Source organism: Zea mays, chromosome 2 (genome assembly GCF_902167145.1).
Source record: "Zea mays cultivar B73 chromosome 2, Zm-B73-REFERENCE-NAM-5.0, whole genome shotgun sequence".
Classification (NCBI taxonomy): domain Eukaryota; kingdom Viridiplantae; phylum Streptophyta; class Magnoliopsida; order Poales; family Poaceae; genus Zea; species Zea mays.
The window spans coordinates 241,293,523-241,317,789 of NC_050097.1; the positions used below are offsets into that span (position 1 = coordinate 241,293,523).

Here is a 24,267-nt window from a genome sequence, read left to right on the forward strand (position 1 = left end):
ATGCAGCTTGTTTACTAAAAAAAGTTCTATTTCTTAAACTGCTAACTACTTGATTCTTTACTGCTAGGCCTTGATTTGCTGGATGACATCTTGTTGGGTTATAAAGCTGAATGGCCAATGAATATTGGCATTACAGTAGACGCACTGAAAATACATGCTAAAATATTATGAATGTTCTTTACCGCAGTTTCTGCGGAGGAAGCCGGCAGCGCGGCTATGGTCGCTGAGAAGAAGGTTGTCGCGTCTGTGTAGCTTGTCGCCGTTGCTGCGCACAAGGCGGGCTGCGCCGTGGATGCTGTCTGTTTGTATTACTTTTGGTTGGTTGCATTAAGTGTTGTATTGTGTGTTTGGTAATGCAGTTACTTTTTTATTCAGTGAACTGTTTGGTAATGCGGTTCCTTTTGTATTTAGTGAATTGTGTGGTACTGCGTACACACTGTAGTTTCTTTTGTATTAAGTGTAGTAGTGATGAGTTAATGCATTGCACTTGTACTACTGAGCTAAATCTATGTACTTGTGCCTGTTGTGGCTAAAAAGCATATGTTTAAGAAAAAACTGCTTTCTGTGAATGAGGTACTAGCAATCTCTGTACATTATGGCTCTAAATGGCTAAGTCTGTGTACTTGTGTTTATATGAAATCTGAAATAACTACTGAGGCTATTTTCTCAGTACTACTGAGGCTATTTATAGTTTCTCGGAAACTATTCTTCAGTATCTTGGGAACTTTTGTTCAGTTTCAACTGAACTATTTTTAAGTTTCTCAGGAACTAGAGACTATTTTCTCATGAACTATTGTATAGTTTCTTAGGACCTATTCTTCAGTTTCTTAGGACTATTGTTCAATCTCTCATGAACTATTTTTCTGTTTCTCGGGAACTATTGTTGAGTTTGTCTTGAACTATTGTATAGTTTCTTAGAAATAAATATTGTTCAGTTTCATAGAAATCTGAAATAACTGCATATTCAAGTGACTATTTTCATAGAAATATGAAATAACTGCAGATTTAAGTGACTATTTTTACCGAAATCTGAAATAACTGCAGTTCATAGAGTACAAGGGAAATAGAGGAGTATTTTCACTAGAAAGCAGTGCTTGAGATCATGAATGAATTCTAGACTATTTTCACTAGAGAACAATAGTTCATTTCACAAATTACAGTTTCAAACAAGTTCACATACCGGTACACACTGCACTTCACATATTACAATTTAAGTGGCTAGATTACACTTTCTTCTTCTTCGGGGTGATTTTTAACTAAACATCTAACAATGCGTGGAGACGATGTTGCTCCTGCTGAAATAGTACTACCAGCTTCTGTCGTAGCAATCTGTGATGAGACACCCCAGCCCTCCCATCACCACTTCTTCAGTCCTTGTATTAGGAACCACTTCATCAGTATGTTACTGTCATATAGCCCGAAGCTCTTTAGGAACCACTTCATCAGTATGTTGCCCGTGAACTATCTCGTGTACATGCAACCTATAGAGCATAATGGAATTAAATAGTTGTGACCTAACCACATAAGAATCTAACTAGGTATATGCTCGTGTGTTGCTATGATAAAATACATTAATATACAAAAAATATTGTGTTTTATAATATTAACTCCGTAGCAACGCACGGTCATATACCTATAACATACATATGTACATAAGTTATCGTGTTATTATACGGTTCCGTTGCAACGCACGGGCACTCACCTAGTATTACATTATTTTGTAACACATTTCTCATGCATGAAAGCAATTGCTGCTACGTGTCATCATGTGTTCTAAAAAAATAAGGACAATGTGCTGGGGAAAACAAGAGAGAAAAACAAAACAAAAAGATGGGGTGAGAGAGGCTCGAACTCTCGACCTCAGGATCACTCGCTTCAGCTATGAGACCTACGCGCTAGCCAACTGCGCCACCACCCCAGAGATGCTATGAGGAGATGTAAACATTTCTATAAAGGTAACACATAGTTATAAGTATAGATTGTCAAGTTGACCTCGGATGAAGGATTTTGCTCGTGACGACACAGGAGTAGCAGAGAAATAATCAAAAGCAGCAAAGTGTTCGACATCTGGTCTACAACGAGGTTTCGTGGATGGAAATTATCCACAGCCTGAAAGCTCCAAAAGAAAATTGATGGATATAAAAGTACAAGTTGTTCAATCTAAAAATATCCATTAACTGAAGAAAACAACAACCGATTTCTCTTGCATTTGCCCAAGCGCTACAAAATCTACATGAAGTGAATCAACTCCAATTAACCGAGTAGCACCAATTGCACCAGTAGAAAACTAAAATTCGGAATGGAAGTTTCAAAATCACGAGTGCTAGTTCTAGATTAGGAAAAAAAAACCGTCTCTAGTACAGCACTTTTTTTAAAAATAAAAAAAAACTAAAGACCAGAATAATCTCCATGCATGGTAGCTTCTTCTAATTCTGTCCTTTGTTTTCCTACCACCCACCTACAGAAATATTTCAAGCCACCCTGTTCAAATGAAACAGATAAAAATTGGTTTTTCGACGATAAAAATGCCATTGTTGTGGATAAAAACATTATCTTTTTATGTTTTTTTCATGTAAACCCATGATTTTCGCAAGTAGTCAAACGCGTCCTTAGCACAGACAGCTACTGTGATCTGGTCGACGGCGTGACGCTACGTTCAGTAGCAATGTAGCATACATCGTCCGCAGTCTCGCGATGGAAATGGTATGCTTTGCCCATCTACGTACCTACAGTCCTACTATACACCTGATATATACCAGTGCCATGGGGGTGGTCACAGCTTCTCCACTGGGAAGCCGATGACGGGCTTGACCTGGCGCGCCATGGACCGGAGCTCCTCCACCTCGTCGGGCGCCAGGCTCCACCCGAGAGCGCCAGCGAACTCCCGCGCCTGCTCGGCGTTCTTGGCGCCCGGGATCGGCACCACGTTGCCCTGGCACACCAGCCAGTTCAGCACCACCTGGTGGCCAAGTTGTACAGACAAAGGCATGCACACTTGCTCATTATCAGCCATGCATGTATGTTAGAGAAGAAAGACAACTGCGTACACAGAGTAATACACTACTCTGGTGTAGTTTATAGATGTAGATGGACATAGCACCTGGGTTGAAGTCCTCCCGTAGCTTCCTCCGATCTCCTTGATCCGGTTGATAAGTGGCTGGAGCTGCACGGCATGATCATCCAGGAGACATTCAGTGAGTACTGAGTAGAGAGGTATCAAGGAACGAACAAACGACCATAAAGGAGTCACAAATGTATGCAACCTTCGTCAGGAACTCCGGCGTGTATATCCGTCCTCGAGGGCCTTTAGGAGGACTCTCCGGCGTGTACTTTCCCGTCAGAGCACCTGCGCCAACGAACTCGATCGATACAATACATACCAAAACCCAAAACAACACACGCATGCATTTCTTCATAGCAGCAAAAAGGAAACAACACACGCGTGGGATCGGAGAAGAAACTCGGCTCTCGACCTTGGGCGATCGGGGAGTACGCGATCAGAGTGACGCCGAGCTCGTCGCAGGCCGCCTTCACCCCGTTCTCCTCCGGGTTCCGGTATATCAGGCTGTAGTTCACCTGGTTGGAGGCGAGCGGGACCCCCCTCTTCCTGAGGCGCTCGTACGCGTCTCGGAGACGTTTCTCTGCAAAAAAAAAAAAAAAGTTTGGTATGGATCAGTTTCACTGGAAGAAGTAGCAGCAGCTAGCAGCACGATGATCAGATCACGTGTATATGTATGTAAGTGGTGTGGAGTTAGGCAGCAAGCAAGCAAGCAACCGCTGTAGTTTGAGACCCCGACTGCCTTCACAAGCCCTTGCTCCACAGCGTCTCCAAGGCCGTCCAGGTAGTCTGAAGAACCATGTAAGGTCAGTGAGTTTACTGCACTGATTAAAAACTGAAGAGGGGTTCATCAGTACTTGTGTGTTAATTAATTGTTTTTGCCGTACCTTCGTTGCCCCATATCCCTGGCCTGAAAAGGATATGCCAAGAGTTAACCGACAGTGTCCACAGTCCACACACACATAGAAAGAGAGAGAGAGAGATTGAGAAATCGGTTGAGAAAAGGCTGATGAGCCAACCAATGGAGTTGGTAGAGCTCAACCGAAGAGACGCCAAGGCGATCCAGCGAGGCCTTGAGCGCGCAGATGACGCTCCCACGACCGAACCTCCATGGAAGAGCTGCGAACTTGGTCGCGACAGCCACGTCCACCTGCTCCTTCCGCTGCCTCTCCTTGATAAACCTGACGATGCAGAGACGGAGCTTCAGAACTGACACTGCAGAGGCTTAACTTAAATTACGGTACAAAAGGGATGCATGAACTCTCTGGCTTAGATTACGACATATACGTACCTTCCTAGTAAACTCTCTGAATTAATCGCTCCCGATACCTGATGGCGGCAGAACACGTTTGGAAGCAGCGTTAGATTCACCTTGTGACGGGTGGTGGTAAGGTAAGGGCGTAAGGCGTCGTCAAGCTTCCATGCTCTTATTCTTACCCCTGCTCCGTACACTTCGGCGGTGTCGAAGAAGGTTATTCCGCAGTCGATGCTCGCGTCAAACGCTCCTTTGGCTGCCTTCAGCTTCGTATCTGGTGTGTTCCCAGAGCGTTCACCGATGTCAGAGGGCAGCCATTACCATTCCCATGTTTTGCAATGAAAAAAGTACCAGCAGGCAGAGGCAGCAACCATTCGATGGAATTGGCAGGCGACTAGTGAGTAGTGATACGTGCTCTTAGCCTCTTACTGCTGGAGAGCGTCTAGTTAGAACAACGGAATGCCAAGTTTCAGGCTGAGTTGGACTTCGGTCAAAGCAGCAGCAGCAGCTAGCAGGCGCAAAAGATGCACGGGAAGTGTGAGCGGAGGTTCAGGCCAAGTAAAACTTCTTCTTCCAACGACATGCTAGCAACAAGGGAGCACGGGTGTAGGATGGTTTCCCACACTTTCTGGCCCTGGGATGGGTCTCGGTTTCGCCGTGTGATTTCAGCTTCAGTGTCGTACATACGTGGTTCAGGTAGCAGGGCTGGAGGATTGATTCAGAAACTCACGGGCTATTTACTAAAACAGCGCTGATTTTTCATGGCATTTATAAGTTGCTGTGGGGTGGGGGTGTTTCAGACTGTAATACATAATTCTTGTTCGTGGAAATAACCAGGAAGAAAGAAATCCTGAGCCAAGAAGCAAAGCAGACAGCGCACGCGGCGAGAGCGGAGAAACGTACGCACCGTCCCACCGGAACTCGTTCCAGTAGGTGGTGTCGCCCCAGGACCACGCCCCGACGCCGAGCTTGGTGACGGCTACGCCGGACCCGCCCAGGGCCACCTTCCCGCCATCCTCCCTCGCCGTGCCCTCGGCGGCGGCGGCGGCGTCGGACGCCACCGCTTGGGGCGGCCGGAACGCCCGGCGCCGGCGCCGGGCGAACAGGAGCGGCAGGCCGCCGCCGGAGACCTGCAGGGCCGTGATCATGGCGGCGGGAGCTTAGCTAGCCGCGCGTGGGTCGAGTCCTGGCGTGGGACCGTGCTGCTGCTGGGCGGGCGATGGTTGGTCGCTGGCGGCGAGTGGCGGGGAGGAGTGGGAGGCGCGAGAGATTTGTTTGTCTGGCTGGCCACGGGAGATGGGAAAAGGGTGGCGTCTGGCGTGCAGCGTGGACTCGCTGGAGGCGCACGTGTATAGATGGCCAACTAGTCGGTTGCCCGTCTATTACGACGGCTTACAACAATACGCACATAAATTATCTATCAAAAAAATTTAAGATTTTTTATTGATTGTCTCCGCTCTCTGTATAATATTATTTTGATTTGGCTAACTGAGGTTATTGTTTACTCCATGCAATATGTCTTGATACAACACGACCAATGAAGTGAGCGATTAGATGAGAGTTCATAACGACTGACTGAATGAACAGAGATTATAAAATAACATGATTCCACCATATAAAGACCAAATAAGATAAAGTTTGTGAGCTCAAGTTTCTAAAATAAGGCACATGAAGTCAAACTTATAAAAAGATAGATTAAAATATGGAGTGATTGCTAAAGTGAGACATCAATAAAAATTGGTTGCACTCCATATAAATTATGCTACTTCGTAGCAATTACTAACGTTTAAAACCAACAAATAATCTTTCATTTTACTATTAGTGTGACAATTATTTTTGCTCCATCCAATTCAGCAACCTCAAATAGCATGGAGTCCATTGCGCGGTTGCGCTAATATGGTCTCTGAAACGACCTAATGCTTGCAAGAGACAAGAACGTCGTGCCGTGTTTGGGTTGTAGCCTCGGCCCATAGTGCTGGCCCGGCCCGACACGATTATATTTTTTTATTTTATAAAAAACATATATACATATATACAATTTATATTCAATATTAAATCCATTTAAGCATGATGTTCTACTGGTTAGATAGCTTCACTTAATGTCTCCCGTCCTTCTTCCATTAGGGCATGGGTTCAAACCCCACTTCTTGCATCGTTTTTTAATATTTTACGTTGATTTAATCAAATGGGCCGACATGACGTGCATGTACCAGAGTTGTGGCCCGTTTGACTATCTATAGGCGTGTAACAGATTAATTTGAAATAATTATGAGGTGTTATTTATAAAAAGATGACGTGTGACTACCGTTGAAACTGGTGCTTTAAATATAGTATAGATAAGCACGAGGCCCGCGAGCCCGGCACGAAGCCCGTTGTTTGGGCCTGGTCCGAGCCCGGCACGGTCCGGTTCTATGTGGGTCCGGGCCGGGCCGGCACGAATAAGTGGGCCGGGCTCGGACAGGAAACTAGTCACGGTGGGCTAGCCCGGCACGGCCCGTTTACCTCTAAGCCCGTTAAGCCCGCTTTTTTACACTAAAACGTGCTTACCGGCCCGCATAGCCCGCTTTTCGGCCCGCTTTTTTCGTGCTAAACGGGTCGTAGGCTCGCTGCGGGCCGGGCTCGGACAAGAAATTGAGCCCACGTGCTTAGACGACCCGGCCCGGTTTTGTAACCGTGACTGACAGGCCGGACTTCACCGGGCTTGGGCCGGGCCGGGCCGGGCGGCCCGTTTGGACATCTCTACGCATGTGTGGCCGGGTGGGCCGTCCCGCCTCTCGGCCCACCTCGCCTTGCTGGAGCATGTCCCGGGCCATTCATTCGTTTCGATGGCAAAGGAGTGCTGGCCGGCTCTCGATGCGAAACAAGTGCTGGCTCTCGATTCAGTAGGCAGTAGCAGTAGGTGCATCATACTTTTTTATAATCATGGACCGATTTTTTTAATTTGATCGAATATAAAATAGGCCAAGCGCAATTAAGCAGATTCTTTGCCGAGTGTCAAATATCTGACACTCGGCAAAGAATGTCTTTACCGAGTGTCTTCAGTGAACACTCGGCAAAGCATATTTAATTTTTTTTTATTTTGGCCACCAAACTTTTTGTGGTATGTTCCTACACTATGTAGACCTTAATGTACTATTTTGGGATAATTATAACAGTGTCAGGGCCATAGCACTCGGCAAAAAACCAAGACCTGGGCACCGATATAGGTTCTTTGCCGAGTGTAGTGGCTCTGACACTCGGCAAAGAACCACGCTTTGCCGAGTGCCATACAAGGCACTCGACAAAGTACCTGATAGGGGGACCCCTCTAGCGGAGTCTTTGCCCGAGTGTCCCAGGTGGCACTCGGCAAAGATGGATTCTTTGCCGAGTGTTGTCAATAGACACTCGGCAAAGGTAATTCCTTTGTCGAGTGTCACCCGGGACACTCGGCAAAGACTCCATCTCCGTCAACCATCGTTGTAACGGCTGCTTTTCTTTGCCGAGTGCTCCGTGGCACTCGACAAACCTATTTGCCGAGTGCCTGAGAAAAAGTACTCGGCAAAGACGGCTTTGCCGATGCACTATATGCCGAGCCCTCTTTGCCGAGTGCGACACTCGGCAAAGAGTTTGCCGAGTGTTTTTAAAGCTTTGCCGAGTGCTTCAGGCACTCGGCAAAGCCTGCGATTCCAGTAGTGAGGTACGACCGGCATAAGTGGCAGCGCGGCGGTGTTTGGCACCGCGGGGATCGGTGGCACTGGCACGTGGCACGGCGTCCACCGCGGGAACCGTCGGCACGCGCGGGCATCGGTGAAAGCATGGCCACAGGCGGACGAGGCGGCTGTGGCGTCGGCAAGATGCCGTGCGGCGTAGCACATGGTATTGCTGTCGCCCCCGTGCATGATGAGCGCCACCATCACGAGCGACGCCGTGGCGAAGAAGAGAGACGAGGTGACGGAAGCCATGGCTAGCGGCTAGCAGCAATGCGTGCTCAGGAGCGAGATGCTAGCTAGCTAGAAACTGAAGGCGCTTGCTTGCGATGGAGATACGAAGACATGGGTCCTTAGCGGGTATTTTATTATGCCAGTTTGGAATAGCATAGAGACGGTTGGTGGACTTCCATCCAATGCAGCAGATATGTGGTGGGTGGCTGTTGTTTGAGACGTTTGGTTCAGTAGTGTTTGGTTCAATAGCTCACCTTATTGCAATTTGGTTCAATAGCAGTTTTTTGTCTTTGTGTGCTCATACTCACGTCAAGATAGTTAATCCAATATGATGAGTTGGACACTTAATCATCAAAACATATAGAAATGATCCAATAACATTTTTTCCTTTCATTTGGAAGCATACATAGACCAGAGGAGGTGGAATGGTTGAGTGTTATTTGTGGGAAAAAAATGGGGTGCAAACTATGTCTTAGAATACAAGGATTAATTGTATGCATTAGGAACCACTTATATGAAGAATTGCTTTTTGGTCCTTTTTTTAGTGGTTAGGACATCATCTTCTCGTGTCGAAGACCACCCGGTTCGAAAACCATAAGGGCCCGTTCGGTTAGACTGGTTTGGTCCATTCCGGGCCTGGTTCCAGGTGGAAAAAATGACTCGGATTGAAATTGGGCCGCTTGTCTAAATTCTGTTCGTTTGGGCCTGAATCAAAAAATGAGAAGGATCTGGTTTGGAGTTTTTCTGAACACCGTGGCCCGGTAGGAATCCGGGTGTGCTGCCCTCCGGATCCAATCTCGGAGAAACGAACATTGGGCAACGCTGGCGACGAACGAGGCGAGGAGACGCCGCCGCTAAGTGACGGCGTGGTAGCGCGAAGTGACAGCTTGGCGACACAGCGCAGCGACGACGACAACTCTCCCGTTGCCTTCTCACCGGTAACCACTGCCCTCTCTTCCCCAAACGCACCTGCGCTGCCTCGTCCTTGAGTGCTGCTGGTCCCCACTGCATCTGCATCTGCGCTGTGTATGTGGAGATCCATGGAGATGCAGTGCGCCGCACCGTGCCGTGCGCAGATGCAGTGCGGTTCCTCGCACGCCGTTCGCCGGCCGGTTCCTCGCACGCGCGCACAGATCCCTCGCACGCAGATGCAGTGCGGTTCCTCGCACGCTGTTCGTCGGCTGGTCCCTCGCACGCACATACGCAGATGGTGGTGGGGCCGGTCGCTAGAGATGGTGGTGGCACGCCGCTGCAGATGGCTCGTGCAGGAAGTTGTTGTGTTTGAGCCAAGCATTCACAAAGCGGAAGGTCATTTGCTTTGGTGCTCTAGTCGTAAGGGATAGAACGATGGGTATGTGGTCGGAGGTAGTGAAAGGGAAATGTGCCCTTGGGCCATTTCTAAGTATTTTGGTGATTTAGTGTCCAACACAAGTGCCTAAGTGTTAAATGGTGGACAAAGTACAAATCAAGTATAAAGGTATGTTTATCAGACTTAGTACATTATTTTAGAGACTAATGTATTGTGTCTAAATGCTGGAAACAGGAAAAATCAAGTTGAGATTAAAGATGGCTTTGTTCAGCCATAGTCACCTCTGTCTGGGTGCACCGGACTGTCCGGTGGCGCACCGGACAGTGTCCGGTGCGCCAGGCTGGCTCAGGCGAACTTGCTGCTCTCGGGAAGTGATTAACGACGTACGGCTATAATTCACCGGACTGTCCGGTGTGCACCGGACTGTCCGGTGAGCCAACGGTCGGCCGGGCCAACGGTCGGCCGCGCGATCCGCGCGAGACACGTGGCCGAGCCAACGGTCGAAAGGGGGCACCGGACTGTCCGGTGTGCACCGGACAGTGTCCGGTGCGCCAACGGCTCCAAAGCGCCAACGGTCGGCTTCGCCAAGGAAGGAAAGAAATCCGCACCGGACAGTGTCTGGTGGTGCACCGGACTGTCCGGTGCGCCAGGCGACAGAAGGCAAGAATTGCCTTCCTGGAATGCTCTCAATGGCTCCTAGCTGCCTTGGGGCTATAAAAGGGACCCCTAGGCACATGGAGGAGGACACCAAGCATCCTTTGAGCATTGTTGATCACTCACACTCCATTCTTGCGCACTTGTTTGACATTCTTAGTGATTTGAGCTCCGTTCTAGTGTGAAACTTGTGATAGTCTCTTGAGCTCAAGTCTGGGTCTTGTGTGTGCGTATTTGCTGTGATTTCTGTGTCTTGTGTGAGTTGCCCATCCCTCCCTTACTCCGTGCTTCTTTGTGAACATCAAAGTGTAAGGGCGAGAGACTCCAAGTTGTGGAGATTCCTCGCAAACGGGATATAGTAAAGCAAAGCAAAACACCGTGGTATTCAAGTGGGTCTTTGGACCGCTTGAGAGGGGTTGATTGCAACCCTCGTCCGTTGGGACGCCACAACGTGGACTAGGCAAGTGTTGAACTTGGTCGAACCACGGGATAAACCACTGTGTCATCTCTGTGTTGATCTCTTTGTGGTTATCGTGTTGTGCAAGTTCTCCTCTCTAGCCACTTGGCTTAATTGTGCTAACTCCTAATCAAGTTTTGTGGCAGTAAGTTTCAAGTTTTTACAGGATCACCTATTCACCCCCCCCTCTAGGTGCTCTCAATTGGTATCGGAGTCGTTCTCTTCACGTAAGGGACTAATCGCCCGAAGAGATGGATCCTAAGGGCAAGGGGATTGTGATCAATGATAAGGAGAAGGAGTCCTTTGTCAACGAGCCTAAAGATGACAAGCCTACCGACTCGGGCTTGGGCCACAAACGAAGAGATGGGAAGAAGAAGAAGACGAGGCGCATCAAGGAGATCGTCTACTACGACGACAGCGACGAGTCCTCCTCTTCCCAAAAGGATGACGACAACGACTACGACAAAAGAAAGACAGTTAATTCAAACTTTTCTTTCGACTACTCTCGTATTCCGCAAAGTACAAATACTCATTTGCTCTCCATTCCACTTGGCAAACCTCCTCACTTTGATGGAGAGGACTACGGATTTTGGAGTCACAAAATGCGTAGTCACTTGTTCTCTCTCCATCCAAGCATATGGGAGATAGTAGAGAGTGGAATGAAATTTGATAGTACTGATAGTCCCATGTTCATTAACGAGCAAATTCATAAAAATGCACAAGCTACTACTGTTCTTCTAGCTTCATTGTGCAGTGACGAATACCATAAGGTAAGTGGCTTGGACAATGCCAAGCAGATCTGGGACACCCTCAAGATCTCACATGAGGGGAACGACGTCACCATGCTCACCAAGATGGAATTGGTGGAAGGCGAACTTGGGAGATTCGCGATGATAAGAGGGGAGGAGCCAACCCAAACATACAACAGGCTCAAGACCCTCATCAACAAGATAAGGAGCTATGGAAGCACGCGATGGACGGACCACGACGTCGTCCGCCTAATGCTAAGGTCCTTTACCGTCCTTGATCCACATCTTGTGAACAATATTCGTGAGAATCCTAGGTACACGAAGATGACGCCCGAGGAGATCCTTGGAAAGTTCGTAAGCGGGCGGATGATGATCAAGGAGGCGAGATACGTGGATGACGCGTTGAACGGTCCAATCCATGAGCCTCAACCCATTGCTCTCAAGGCAACAAGGAGCAAGGAGGCGCTACCTAGCAAGATAGCACAAGTTGAGGCGGCCGAGCTCAACGATGAAGAGATGGCCCTCATCATCAAGCGCTTCAAGACGACACTTAAGGAACGCAAAGGACAGCCTTACAAGAACAAGACGAAGGGGAAGCGCTCATGCTTCAAATGTGGTAAGATTGGTCATTTTATCGCTAACTGTCCCGATAATGATAGTGATCAGGAACAAGGGAACAAGAGGGAAAAGAAGAAAGCTTACAAGAAGGCTAAGGGCGAGGCACACCTTGGCAAGGAGTGGGACTCGGATTGTTCGTCGTCCGACTCTGACAACGAAGGACTCGCCGCCACCGCCTTCAACAAATCGGCTCTCTTCCCCAACGAGCGTCATATATGCCTCATGGCAAGGGAGAAGAAGGTATGTACTCGAAATACTACTTATGCTTCTTCAAGTGAGGACGAGTCTAGTGATGATGATGAAATAGATTATTCATGTTTATTCAAGGGCCTAGATAGAACCAAGGTTGATAAAATTAATGAATTAATTGATGCCTTGAATGATAAGAATAGGTTATTAGAAAAGCAAGAGGATTTGTTGTATGAAGAACATGATAAATTTGTAGAGGCACAAAAATCTCATGCTTTAGAAGTTAAAAGGAATGAAATGCTTTCTTGTGAACTATCTACTTGTCATGAGACAATTTCTAGCTTAAGGAGCATAAATGATAATTTGAATGCCAAGTTAGAAATAGCTAGTAAATCAACATCTTATGTAGAAAATGTTGTTACTTGCACTAGGTGTAAAGATTTTAATATTGATGCTTGTAGCAAACACCTAGCTTCAATTTCTAAATTAAATGATGAAGTGGCTAGTCTTAATGCACAACTTAAGACTAGCAAGAATGAATTTGAAAAATTAATATTTGCAAGGGATGCCTACATGATTGGTAGACACCCCTCAATTAAGGATGGTCTTGGCTTCAAGAGGGAAGACAAGAACTTAACAAGCCATAAGGCTTCCATCTCCGCCAAGGAGAAAGGGAAGGCATCTATGGCAAAAAGTGTGCAAAAGAACCATGCTTTCTTATACCATGATAGGAAATTTGCTAGAAATGTTCATCATGATAGGAAATGTAATGCTTATGGTTCAAATGCAATGATTGCTTCAAGTTCTTCCTATGTGCATGATAGAAATTTAACTAGGAGAAATGTTGTTCATCACATGCCTAGGAGAAATGTTGCAAATGTCCCTAGGAAAGTTAATGAACCTTCTACAATTTATCATGCTTTAAATGCCTCCTTTGCTATTTGTAGAAAGGATAATAAAGTAGTTGCTAGAAAATTAGGGGCAAAATGTAAGGGAGACAAGACTTGCATTTGGGTCCCTAAGACTATTGTGACTAACCTTGCAGGACCCAACATGAGTTGGGTACATAAGACCCAAGCCTAAATTTGCCTTGCAGGTTTATGCATCCGGGGGCTCAAGCTGGATTATCGACAGCGGATGCACAAACCACATGACGGGGGAAAAGAAGATGTTCTCTTCCTACGTCAAGAACAAGGATCCCCAAGATTCAATCATATTCGGTGATGGGAACCAAGGCAAGGTGAAAGGGTTAGGAAAAATTTCTATTTCTTCCGAGCACTCTATTTCTAATATGTTTTTAGTTGAGTCGCTTGGATATAACTTGTTGTCTGTTAGTCAATTATGCAATATGGGATATATTTGTCTATTCACTAATGTAGATGTGTATGTCTTTAGAAGAAGTGATGGTTCATTAGCTTTTAAGGGTGTATTAGACGGCAAACTTTATTTAGTTGATTTTGCAAAAGATGAGGCCGGTCTAGATGCATGCTTAATTGCTAAGACTAGCATGGGTTGGCTGTGGCATCGCCGCTTAGCACATGTGGGGATGAAGAACCTTCACAAGCTTCTAAAGGGAGAACACGTGATAGGTCTAACTAATGTTTCATTCGAAAAAGATAGACCTTGTGCAGCTTGTCAAGCAGGGAAACAGGTGGGAAGCTCTCATCATGCCAAAAATGTGATGACAACATCAAGGCCCCTGGAGTTGCTTCATATGGACCTCTTCGGACCCGTCGCCTATCTAAGCATAGGAGGAAGTAAGTATGGTCTTGTTATAGTTGATGATTTTTCCCGCTTCACTTGGGTATTCTTTTTGCAGGATAAATCTGAAACCCAAGGGACCCTCAAGCGCTTCCTAAGGAGAGCTCAAAACGAGTTTGAGCTAAAGGTGAAGAAGATAAGAAGCGACAATGGGTTCGAGTTCAAGAACCTTCAAGTGGAGGAGTATCTTGAGGAGGAAGGAATCAAGCACGAGTTCTCCGCTCCCTACACACCACAACAAAATGGTGTGGTAGAGAGGAAGAACAGGACGCTAATCGACATGGCGAGGACGATGCTTGGAGAGTTCAAGACCCCCGAGCGCTTTTGGTCGGAAGCCGTGAACACGGCTTGCCACGCCATCAACCGGGTCTACCTTCATCGCCTCCTCAAGAAGACTTCGTATGAGCTACTAACCGGTAACAAACCCAATGTTTCGTATTTCCGAGTTTTTGGGAGTAACTGCTACATTCTAGTGAAGAAGGGTAGGAATTCCAAATTTGCTCCCAAAGTTGTAGAAGGGTTTTTGTTAGGTTATGACTCAAATACAAAGGCGTATAGGGTCTTCAACAAATCATCAGGTTTGGTTGAAGTCTCTAGCGACGTTGTATTTGATGAGACTAATGGCTCTCCAAGAGAGCAAGTTGTTGATCTTGATGATGTAGATGAAGAAGACGTTCCAACGGCCGCAATACGCACCATGGCGATTGGAGATGTGCGGCCACAGGAACAAAATGAGCGAGATCAACCTTCTTCCTCAACAATGGTGCATCCCCCAACTCAAGACGATGAACAGGTTCATCAAGAAGAAGCGTGTGATCGAGGGGGAGCACAAGATGTTCATGTGATGGAGGAAGAAGCACAACCGGCACCTCCAACTCAAGTCCGAGCAATGATTCAAAGGGATCATCCCGTCAACCAGATTTTGGGTGATATTAGCAAGGGAGTAACTACTCGATCTCGATTAGTTAATTTTTGTGAGCATTACTCCTTTATCTCTTCTATTGAGCCTTTCAGGGTAGAGGAGGCCTTGCTAGATCCGGACTGGGTGTTGGCCATGCAGGAGGAGCTCAACAACTTCAAGAGAAATGAAGTTTGGACACTGGTGCCTCGTCCCAAGCAAAATGTTGTGGGAACCAAGTGGGTGTTCCGCAACAAACAAGACGAGCACGGAGTGGTGACAAGAAACAAGACACGACTTGTGGCAAAAGGTTATGCCCAAGTCGCATGTTTGGACTTTGAGGAGACTTTTGCTCCTGTGGCTAGGCTAGAGTCCATTCATATTTTGCTAGCATATGCCACTCACCATTCTTTCAGGTTGTTCCAAATGGATGTGAAGAGCGCTTTCCTCAACGGGCCAATCAAGGAGGAGGTGTACGTGGAGCAACCCCCTGGCTTCGAGGATGAACGGTACCCCGATCACGTGTGTAAGCTCTCTAAGGCGCTCTATGGACTTAAGCAAGCCCCAAGAGCATGGTATGAATGCCTTAGAGACTTTTTAATTGCTAATGCTTTCAAGGTTGGGAAAGCTGATCCAACTCTTTTTACTAAGACATGTGATGGTGATCTTTTTATGTGCCAAATTTATGTTGATGACATAATATTTGGTTCTACTAACCAAAAGTCTTGTGAAGAGTTTAGCAGGGTGATGACTCAAAAGTTTGAGATGTCGATGATGGGCGAGTTAAGCTACTTCCTTGGGTTCCAAGTGAAGCAACTCAAGGATGGGACCTTCATCTCCCAAACGAAGTACACGCAAGACTTGATCAAGAGGTTTGGGATGAAGGACGCCAAGCCCGCAAAGACTCCAATGGGAACCAACGGACACACCGACCTCAACAAAGGAGGAAAGTCTGTTGATCAAAAAGCAGACCGATCAATGATAGGGTCTTTACTTTATTTATGTGCTAGTAGACCGGATATTATGCTTAGTGTATGCATGTGTGCTAGATTTCAATCCGATCCAAGGGAGTGTCACTTAGTGGCCGTGAAGCGAATTCTTAGATATTTAGTCGCTACGCCTTGCTTCGGGATCTGGTATCCAAAGGGGTCTACCTTTGACTTGATTGGATATTCAGACTCCGACTATGCTGGATGTAAGGTCGATAGGAAGAGTACATCGGGGACGTGCCAATTCTTAGGAAGGTCCCTGGTGTCGTGGAGCTCTAAGAAACAAACTTCCGTTGCCCTATTCACCGCTGAGGCCGAGTACGTTGCCGCAGGACAGTGTTGCGCGCAACTACTTTGGATGAGGCAAACCCTCAGGGACTTTGGCTACAATCTGAGCAAAGTCCCACTCCTATGTGATAATGAGAGTGCTATCCGCATGGCGGATAATCCTGTTGAACACAGCCGCACAAAGCACATAGACATCCGGCATCACTTTTTGTGAGACCACCAGCAAAAGGGAGATATCGAAGTGTTTCATGTTAGCTCCGAGAACCAGCTAGCCGATATCTTTACCAAGCCTTTAGATGAGCAGACCTTTTGCAAGTTGCGTAGTGAGCTAAATGTCTTAGATTCGCGGAACTTGGATTGATTTATAGCATACATGTGTTTATGCCTTGATCATGTTCCTTAATACATATTGTTTTTATTTATGGTGCTCAAGTTGTACAAGCACTCCCCGGACCTCACAAGTCCATTTGCAAGTGATGCACAAATTTAGGGGGAGATATGCTACAACTTGACCCTTTTGAGACTAACTGTGTGCTTGAGTTTGCTTAATTTAGTCTCAAAGGAGGTTTGAAAGTGAAAAGGTGGACTTGGACCATGCAAGACTTCCACTGCACTCCGATGAAAGAGTAACTTTTTACCAAGTTCATCTTTGTACTCTTATTGCCTTTTTACTCTTAGTTGAAGATTTTGGTGAGGCAATGGGGTTAAAGGGCCAAAGTTGATCCCGTTTTGATGCTTGATGCCAAAGGGGGAGAAAATAAGGCCAAAGCAATAAATGGATCAGCTACCACTTGTGAATTTTGAAAATAGTAGAGTTAGAGCTCTTGTTTGTCAAAATACTCTTGTTTGCCTCTTATTGTCAAAAGTTGGTCTCTTGTGGGGAGAAGGCCTAATTATGGGAAATAGGGGGAGTTTTTGAACTCTTTGATAAATTTCTCTTGAAATAGTGTGTTTGATTTAGAGATAGGAAATTGAGTTTGATTTGCAAAAACAAACCTAGTGGTGGCAAAGAATGATCCATATATGTCAAATTTGAATCAAAACAATTTTGAGTTCTTATTTGAAGTGATTTTGCACTTGTTCTACTTGCTTTATGTTGTGTTGGCATAAATCACCAAAAAGGGGGAGATTGAAAGGGAAATGTGCCCTTGGGCCATTTCTAAGTATTTTGGTGATTTAGTGTCCAACACAAGTGCCTAAGTGTTAAATGGTGGACAAAGTACAAATCAAGTATAAAGGTATGTTTCTTGACTTAGTACATTGTTTTAGAGACTAATGTATTGTGTCTAAGTGCTGGAAACAGGAAAAATCAAGTTGAGATTAAAGATGGCTTTGTTCAGCCATAGTCACCTCTGTCTGGGTGCACCGGACTATCCGGTGGCGCACCGGACAGTGTCCGGTGGTGCACCGGACAGTGTCCGGTGCGCCAGGCTGGCTCAGGCGAACTTGCTGCTCTCGGGAAGTGATTAACGGTGTACGGCTATAATTCACCAGACTGTCCGGTGTGCACCGGACTGTCTGGTGAGCCAACGGTCGGCCGGGCCAACGGTCGGCCGCGCGATCCGCGCGAGACACGTGGTCGAGCCAACGGTCGAAAGGGGGCACCGGACTGTCCGGTGTGCACCGGACAGTGTCCGGTGCGCCAACGGCTCCAAAGCGCCAACGGTCGGCTTCGCCAAGGAAGCAAAGAAATCCGCACCGGACAGTGTCCGGTGGTGCACCGGACTGTCCGGTGCGCCAGGCGACAGAAGGCAAGAATTGCCTTCCTGGAATGCTCTCAACGGCTCCTAGCTGCCTTGGGGCTATAAAAGGGACCACTAGGCGCATGGAGGAGGACACCAAGCATCCTTTGAGCATTGTTGATCACTCACACTCCATTCTTGCGCACATGTTTGACATTCTTAGTGATTTGAGCTCCGTTCTAGTGTGAAACTTGTGATAGTCTCTTGAGCTCAAGTCTGGGTCTTGTGTGTGCGTATTTGCTGTGATCTTTGTGTCTTGTGTGAGTTGCTCATCCCTCCCTTACTCTGTGCTTCTTTGTGAACATCAAAGTGTAAGGGCGAGAGACTCCAAGTTGTGGAGATTCCTCGCAAACGGGATATAGTAAAGCAAAGCAAAACACCGTGGTATTCAAGTGGGTCTTTGGACCGCTTGAGAGGGGTTGATTGCAACCCTCGTCCGTTGGGACGCCACAACGTGGACTAGGCAAGTGTTGAACTTGGCCGAACCACGGGATAAACCACTGTGTCATCTCTGTGTTGATCTCTTTGTGGTTATCGTGTTGTGCAAGTTCTCCTCTCTAGCCACTTGGCTTAATTGTGTTAACTCCTAATCAAGTTTTGTGGCAGTAAGTTTCAAGTTTTTACAGGATCACCTATTCACCCCCCCTCTAGGTGCTCTCAGGTAGGGCGAGCACAACTGGAAAGATGGGAGTTGATGAAGGTCATACTCATGGCCAAGTTGAAGAACACATGATCAGGGAGTTCCAGAGTTGAGTTTTTTCTCCCATTAGTCCAAGAGAATTTTTGATCAAGCAGAGGGATCGCGAGGATGCCAATCAATTCTATTGCACCATTAAAAAGGTTGCAGAGCCAGAGCTTGACTCTCCCGTTGTTTTTATCAGATGGACATCTGACCAAATTGAAGTCACCGAGGAGAGCCTAGCAGTCGGTGATGGGGTGATGGAAGTCAGAGCGCCTAGATCGATTGGAGGAAAACAATACATTCTTTTTTATCTGTATTTGGTGCAATCTCCGCGTCTATGGTCAATTGAAAGATATCATCAACTGTTTCAATTATTTGTTAGATATTTTCCTTTCATGTTTGTGCTATACTGATTTGATGTTAAATGTGTATATAGAGAAAAAGAATGTCAATGTCGTTAGTTTTGTCCTGTGTAGATTTATTTGTCCCGATTCATTTGTGTGCCTAGATTCATGTGTTTTCCAGCTACTTATTTGAGTTGTTACATGTAGATCCCTACAACACCAATTATAGTTGAGGAAGGTGAACCTCCTCCCTCTTGGGATCCGGTACCAAATCCAAAAGGTATTAAATTCTATGTACGTATATATGGTTTACTTTAGTCCTTGTTACTTGTACTTTTGAAGCGATACATGATTTTCTTTAATTCTATTTTATTATTTAACTTCTACCTGACAATACATCTATATTATTTAGTTCTACAATGAGTATCTCATTGCGGGATCGTATTACAAAGAGGAGGGAAGAAGAAGATGATGACATGATGATATTTATTTTCCCCGCCTTATATCTGATGGGTTCTACTAGAGGTGGGGGACAAAAGAAGAAACGTCATACCTCAAATGAGACAGGCGAGGTTAAGGTTCGTCGACTCCTCGAGGGACATGTCAAGAACTGTCAAGTTACATTTCGGATGGAACCACACATCTTCAGAGAGCTTGCAACTTATCTTAGAAGGAAAATGAGCATTGTTGATACAAGGATCACGGTCGAGGAGAAGTTGGGGTTCTTCTTATACATGCTAAGTTGCAACGCCTCATATCAGGATCTCCAAGTGTATTTTGGGCACAGTAATGACACCTTCCATCATCACATCAACCACTTCTTCAATAAGGTCATTCCTGTCCTATCTCGTCGCTTCATTCAGCCTCCTGATCCTAATCAAGTGCATCAAAAAAATCCAAGATAATCCTAGATTCTATCCATTCTTCAAGAATTGTCTTGGTGCCATTGATGGAACTCACATTCCTATTTCCATATCTCCCGAGAAACATTCTCCTTTTCGAAATCAGAAAGGAACACTAAGCATAAATGTGATGGTGGCATGTGATTTCGATCTCAATATCACTTTTGTTTCTAGTGGATGGGAGGGATCGGCCACAGATTCTAGAGTGCTAAGATCAGCTATGAGCAAGGGTTTCCAGGTACCTCCAGGAAAATTCTATCTAGTTGATGGAGGGTATGCAAATACTCCATCTTTTCTTGCTCCATACCGAGGAGCTCGGTACCACTTGAAGGAATTTGGGGCTGAACATCGAAGACCACAGAACCCGAAGGAGCTCTTCAACCATCGCCACGCACTTCTGAGGAACCATGTGGAAAGGGCTTTGGGGGTGCTTAAAAAGCGCTTCCCCATTCTCAAAGTTGCCACGTTCCACACACTGGAAAACCAAGTAAAGATACCTATAGTTGCTGCCATCTTCCACAATCTAATCCGATCACTTCATGGTGATGAGGATTGGTTAGATCATCAGCCGGGTAATATTGATCCATCAAACTTTGTTGCTATACCAAGTGGTGATCAAATGAGTGACCCAGGCACTACACAAGGCAATGCTTTAAGAGATACCATCGCCCAAGAAATGTGGGCTCAATACCAACAACATCTAAATTAGTATTTTCGTGGTTGAATAAGTTGTAATAATTTAATTAGTAGTATTGTAACATGTAAAACAACACTTTAAGTTAGTAGTATTGTAAAATGTAATAAGTTTTTCTTTAAAAAGCTATGGTTGGAAAAGGCTCCCCAAGGTTCAACATAGGTGGTTCCCCAAAGTTGCGTAGGTTCATTCCTACAACAAGTGCTACTAAAAAGAAGACTTCTCCTAAATGCAGTGGGGCAAAAAAGAGTGGAAGTTCTCCAAGAGGTATTGTGTTCAATGTTTCTTCATGCTTTCTTGTAAGTTTTGTATTACTGATGTGTGACCATTGTTTATGTAGTAGTGAAACAAAGAGCGGATTGGAATCCAGGCCTTGAGAGGTCTCTTGTTGACATTCTCCATGAATTTAAAGAAAGTGGATATAGAGGTGACAATGGTTGGAACTCCGAAGGGTGGAATAGAATGGTCAAGGAGTTTCATGTGAGGAACAAGTATGTCTCCTTTACAAAGTCTCAAATTCAGGATAAAGAAGGTCAGCTGAAGAGAGACTACAAGATTCTCAAAGCAGCAAAGCAATAGAGTGGGTCCACTTGGAATGAGAAAAGGAATATGGTTGAAGGACCACCAGCTTTGTGGGAGAATCTCATGGTGGTAAGTTGATTTCTTGAAATTCAATTATCAAATTAGTTATGTAGGATAACCTTATAATGATAATCTCGTATTTGATCAATGTTTTTTAATTGTGCAGACATTTCCTAAAATCAAGAAGTTTAACAACAACAAGGCAACCTTCCCGCCCTTTGATGCTTTGGGAGAGCTTTATGATGGTAAGTTTCCAAACATCATACTGAAATATATAATATAGTTTAACTTCTGAATTTCAGTATGATCCTTCTGAATGTCCCATTCTTTCCACTCGTGCTCTAGGTAGAGACATATTTTTGCTAAGTTTATATTTCTTTGTTATTGTGTAGGACACTTGGCTGAAGGGACTTGAAATTGCACTTCTCTTGAGGCACCGCAAGAAGAAGAACCGAATGAGCAACATTTAGCTGTTGCGACTGTTGAACATGCAAGTCCTGATCAGGTTTCTTAAATTTGAATCAATGAAACATTGCCCATTGCGGGACTGCAGTTGTGCAACAAAAGTCTCATCTGCTGTGCATATGCACAGTACTGAAATTTAATAAGGATAGATCCATCCATTAGCTAGTATAGTATGTGTCCATCTGCAGTGTATGTATGCGCAAGCGCATGTTTATATTGGAAACAAAGCATGGTAGGTATCAGTCATGTCCTAAATCCTAGCCGAAACGAACAACATTCAGTGAACCACCGTGTTTTATTTTAGAGCCAGATCCAACCCTAATCAAGTTTGAGTGAACCAGCCGGATCCATTGAACTTGGCCTAGGAACAGAACCGTGTGTGTTTTTAATTCCAGATAATCGAACGGGGCCTAAGGGATATATAGGTACTTATTCCCGCCGGAATTCATACATTTCCTGCGACAAGTATATAAAACAATATTGCTATGGGATAGAAAGAAATGCGACAGAAAGCTTTAGCTATTTTCTGTACTTGACATGTCCTTAGAGAAGCAAAGGCTGGATTTAGATGTTGAGTGCCCCCATATTTCATTTTCCTCTCTTTTTTCTTTTAAAGATTGATCGTGACGAACTGAACTGATGCATTTCATTGGGGACGACACTATATATAGTTTGAAAAAAGTAATAAAAACTTTTCATACCAACCAACTAGAACATGTAATATGACAAAAGCAGCTTGGTTTTCATTACCACATGAAAATACTCTTGTTCCAAAGTGGAGACCAAAGATAATACGCTGCAAACGTGCCCTCCAATCCCCCATGTCCATAGCTAGAAAAAGAGATTCAGCACTTCTGAAGAAGGCTGTTCTATCCTCGGAGGGGGCAAGCTTTTCAGGGATATTCGCTCCTTGGTTTGGGTGAACTTTGAGTTCCTGTGAGTCAAAATTCATGCAATGTGACCTTTTTTTAGTCGGGATTTAATAAGTTTTAAGCGAAATAAGATCCGCCCTAGCGTGTGGTATAGCAGAGACACCATGAGACGAGACAGAGCTGGCAAACGGAGAGGGGGAGAGAGCCGTGTGTGTGTGTGTCGGCCGAAACATCGCGATCCGACGTGGCCCAATGGCGCGTCGCGGAACCTTATCCCGCGGCGTCGCCCCTGATCCGAACTCCATCCGCTGCCCGGGGCGCCGCGCACCACAAGTAGGCGCGCCCCGGCGCGCGACCCCACCGCCGCCCCGCCTCCCATCGTTACGTTAGTCGTCCGCCCGCGCTAGTGCCATCCACACTCTTCTCTTCTCCCCGGCCGGACCGGAGTCAGGCAGCCGAAGCAAGAAAAGCAAGCGGCTTTGGAAGTTGGGATCCATGGCGTCCACCTCGTGCTTCCTCCACCAGTCCACCGCCCGCGTGGCCGCGCCGTCGCCGCGCCTCGCCGCCCCGCCGCGCAGCGCGCAACTGTTCGTCTGCAAGGCCCAGAAGCAGCAGGCCGCCGCGGCGGAGAGCGACGTGTCGCGCCGCGCCGCGCTCGCGCTCCTCGCCGGCGTCGCGGCCGTCGGCGCCAAGGCGAGCCCCGCCGCCGCCGCCTACGGGGAAGCAGGTAGTGACGAAACGAAACCACAGGCGTCCTTTAGCTCTCTGCTGCACTGCCACTGCACTACACACAGTGTCAGCGCCGGCCATTTCCCTGCCTCTGCCTGACTGGTCATCCGTCGTGTGCACTGCACCCGCGCGCGCGCAGCCAACGTGTTCGGCAAGACCAAGAAGAACACGGACTTCATCTCCTACGTCGGCGACGGCTTCAAGCTGCTGATCCCGTCCAAGTGGAACCCCAGCAAGGAGCGGGAGTTCCCCGGGCAGGTGCTCCGCTACGAGGACAACTTCGACGCCAACAGCAACGTGTCCGTCATCATCCAGCCCACCTCCAAGAAGGCCATCACCGAGTACGGCTCCCCCGAGGAGTTCCTCTCGCAGGTCGACTACCTGCTCGGCAAGCAGGCCTACGGCGGCAAGACCGACTCCGAGGTACGTACGAAGAGAGCAAGCATCTATCTCTCTCTGTGGCTGTGAAATGGTGAACATGAACATGATGATGCTGGCCTGCTGCTGTGCCTGCAGGGCGGGTTCGAGACCGACGCCGTGGCCACCGCCAACGTGCTGGAGAGCTCCACCCCCGTGGTGGACGGCAAGCAGTACTACAGCATCACCGTGCTGACCAGGACGGCGGACGGCGACGAGGGCGGCAAGCACCAGCTCATCACCGCCACCGTCTCCGACGGCAAGCTCTACATCTGCAAGGCGCAGGCCGGCGACAAGCGGTGGTTCAAGGGCGCCAGGAAGGGCGTCGAGAAGGCCGCCGCCTCCTTCAGCGTCGCGTGACCGACGTAAACTATTGTTTCTTTGATGCTTTTCATCAGGGATGCACATGCACGCACCGTGTGTACGTAGAGAGCTAGGCATGGCCTGGCTCGCCATGCTTGTTGTGTGTTTCTTTGATTGTACATGAGAGGACCCGTTTCTGCTGCCATCCAAGTTGTTTGAGAAATCTTGGTACTAATATTGCTTCGTCTTTTTTTTTTAAAAAAAAAAACTTCCTGCCATTTAGCCAGAGATTCTAAAAGGCACTTTATTTGCGTGAATTATGGGAAACTAGGATGTGTGAGAGCTAAGTAAGGGGTGTATAGAGAAGCGTATATCTGAGTTTAGAATAGA

General features: G+C 46.6%; 2 protein-coding genes, 1 non-coding gene and 1 pseudogene across 3 annotated transcripts; 2 read left to right on the forward strand and 2 right to left on the reverse strand.

Moving 5' to 3' along the window:
• Positions 1-1,831: 1,831 nt before the first annotated feature.
• Positions 1,832-1,918, reverse strand: TRNAM-CAU (transfer RNA methionine (anticodon CAU)). Its single transcript is given in 2 exon segments — positions 1,832-1,867; positions 1,881-1,918. It is a non-coding gene; the product is annotated as a tRNA-Met (tRNA).
• Positions 1,919-2,534: 616 nt separating this feature from the next.
• Positions 2,535-5,609, reverse strand: LOCLOC100191774 (uncharacterized LOC100191774). The gene is made up of 10 exons (NM_001367118.1): positions 5,221-5,609; positions 4,496-4,587; positions 4,350-4,387; positions 4,078-4,239; positions 3,946-3,968; positions 3,776-3,847; positions 3,474-3,641; positions 3,264-3,346; positions 3,101-3,163; positions 2,535-2,959 (listed from the first exon to the last, which is right to left on the reverse strand). The coding sequence occupies exons 1-10, from the start codon at positions 5,459-5,461 to the stop codon at positions 2,774-2,776; spliced, it is 1,128 nt and encodes a 375-aa protein (NP_001354047.1). The 5' UTR covers positions 5,462-5,609; the 3' UTR covers positions 2,535-2,773.
• Positions 5,610-20,626: 15,017 nt separating this feature from the next.
• On the forward strand, positions 20,627-21,196 carry LOC109944458 (uncharacterized; annotated as a pseudogene).
• Positions 21,197-22,787: 1,591 nt separating this feature from the next.
• On the forward strand, positions 22,788-24,100 carry LOC107648855 (Oxygen-evolving enhancer protein 2-1 chloroplastic). The gene is made up of 3 exons (NM_001323898.1): positions 22,788-23,155; positions 23,297-23,580; positions 23,674-24,100. The coding sequence occupies exons 1-3, from the start codon at positions 22,924-22,926 to the stop codon at positions 23,932-23,934; spliced, it is 777 nt and encodes a 258-aa protein (NP_001310827.1). The 5' UTR covers positions 22,788-22,923; the 3' UTR covers positions 23,935-24,100.
• The last annotated feature ends 167 nt before the right edge of the window (positions 24,101-24,267 follow it).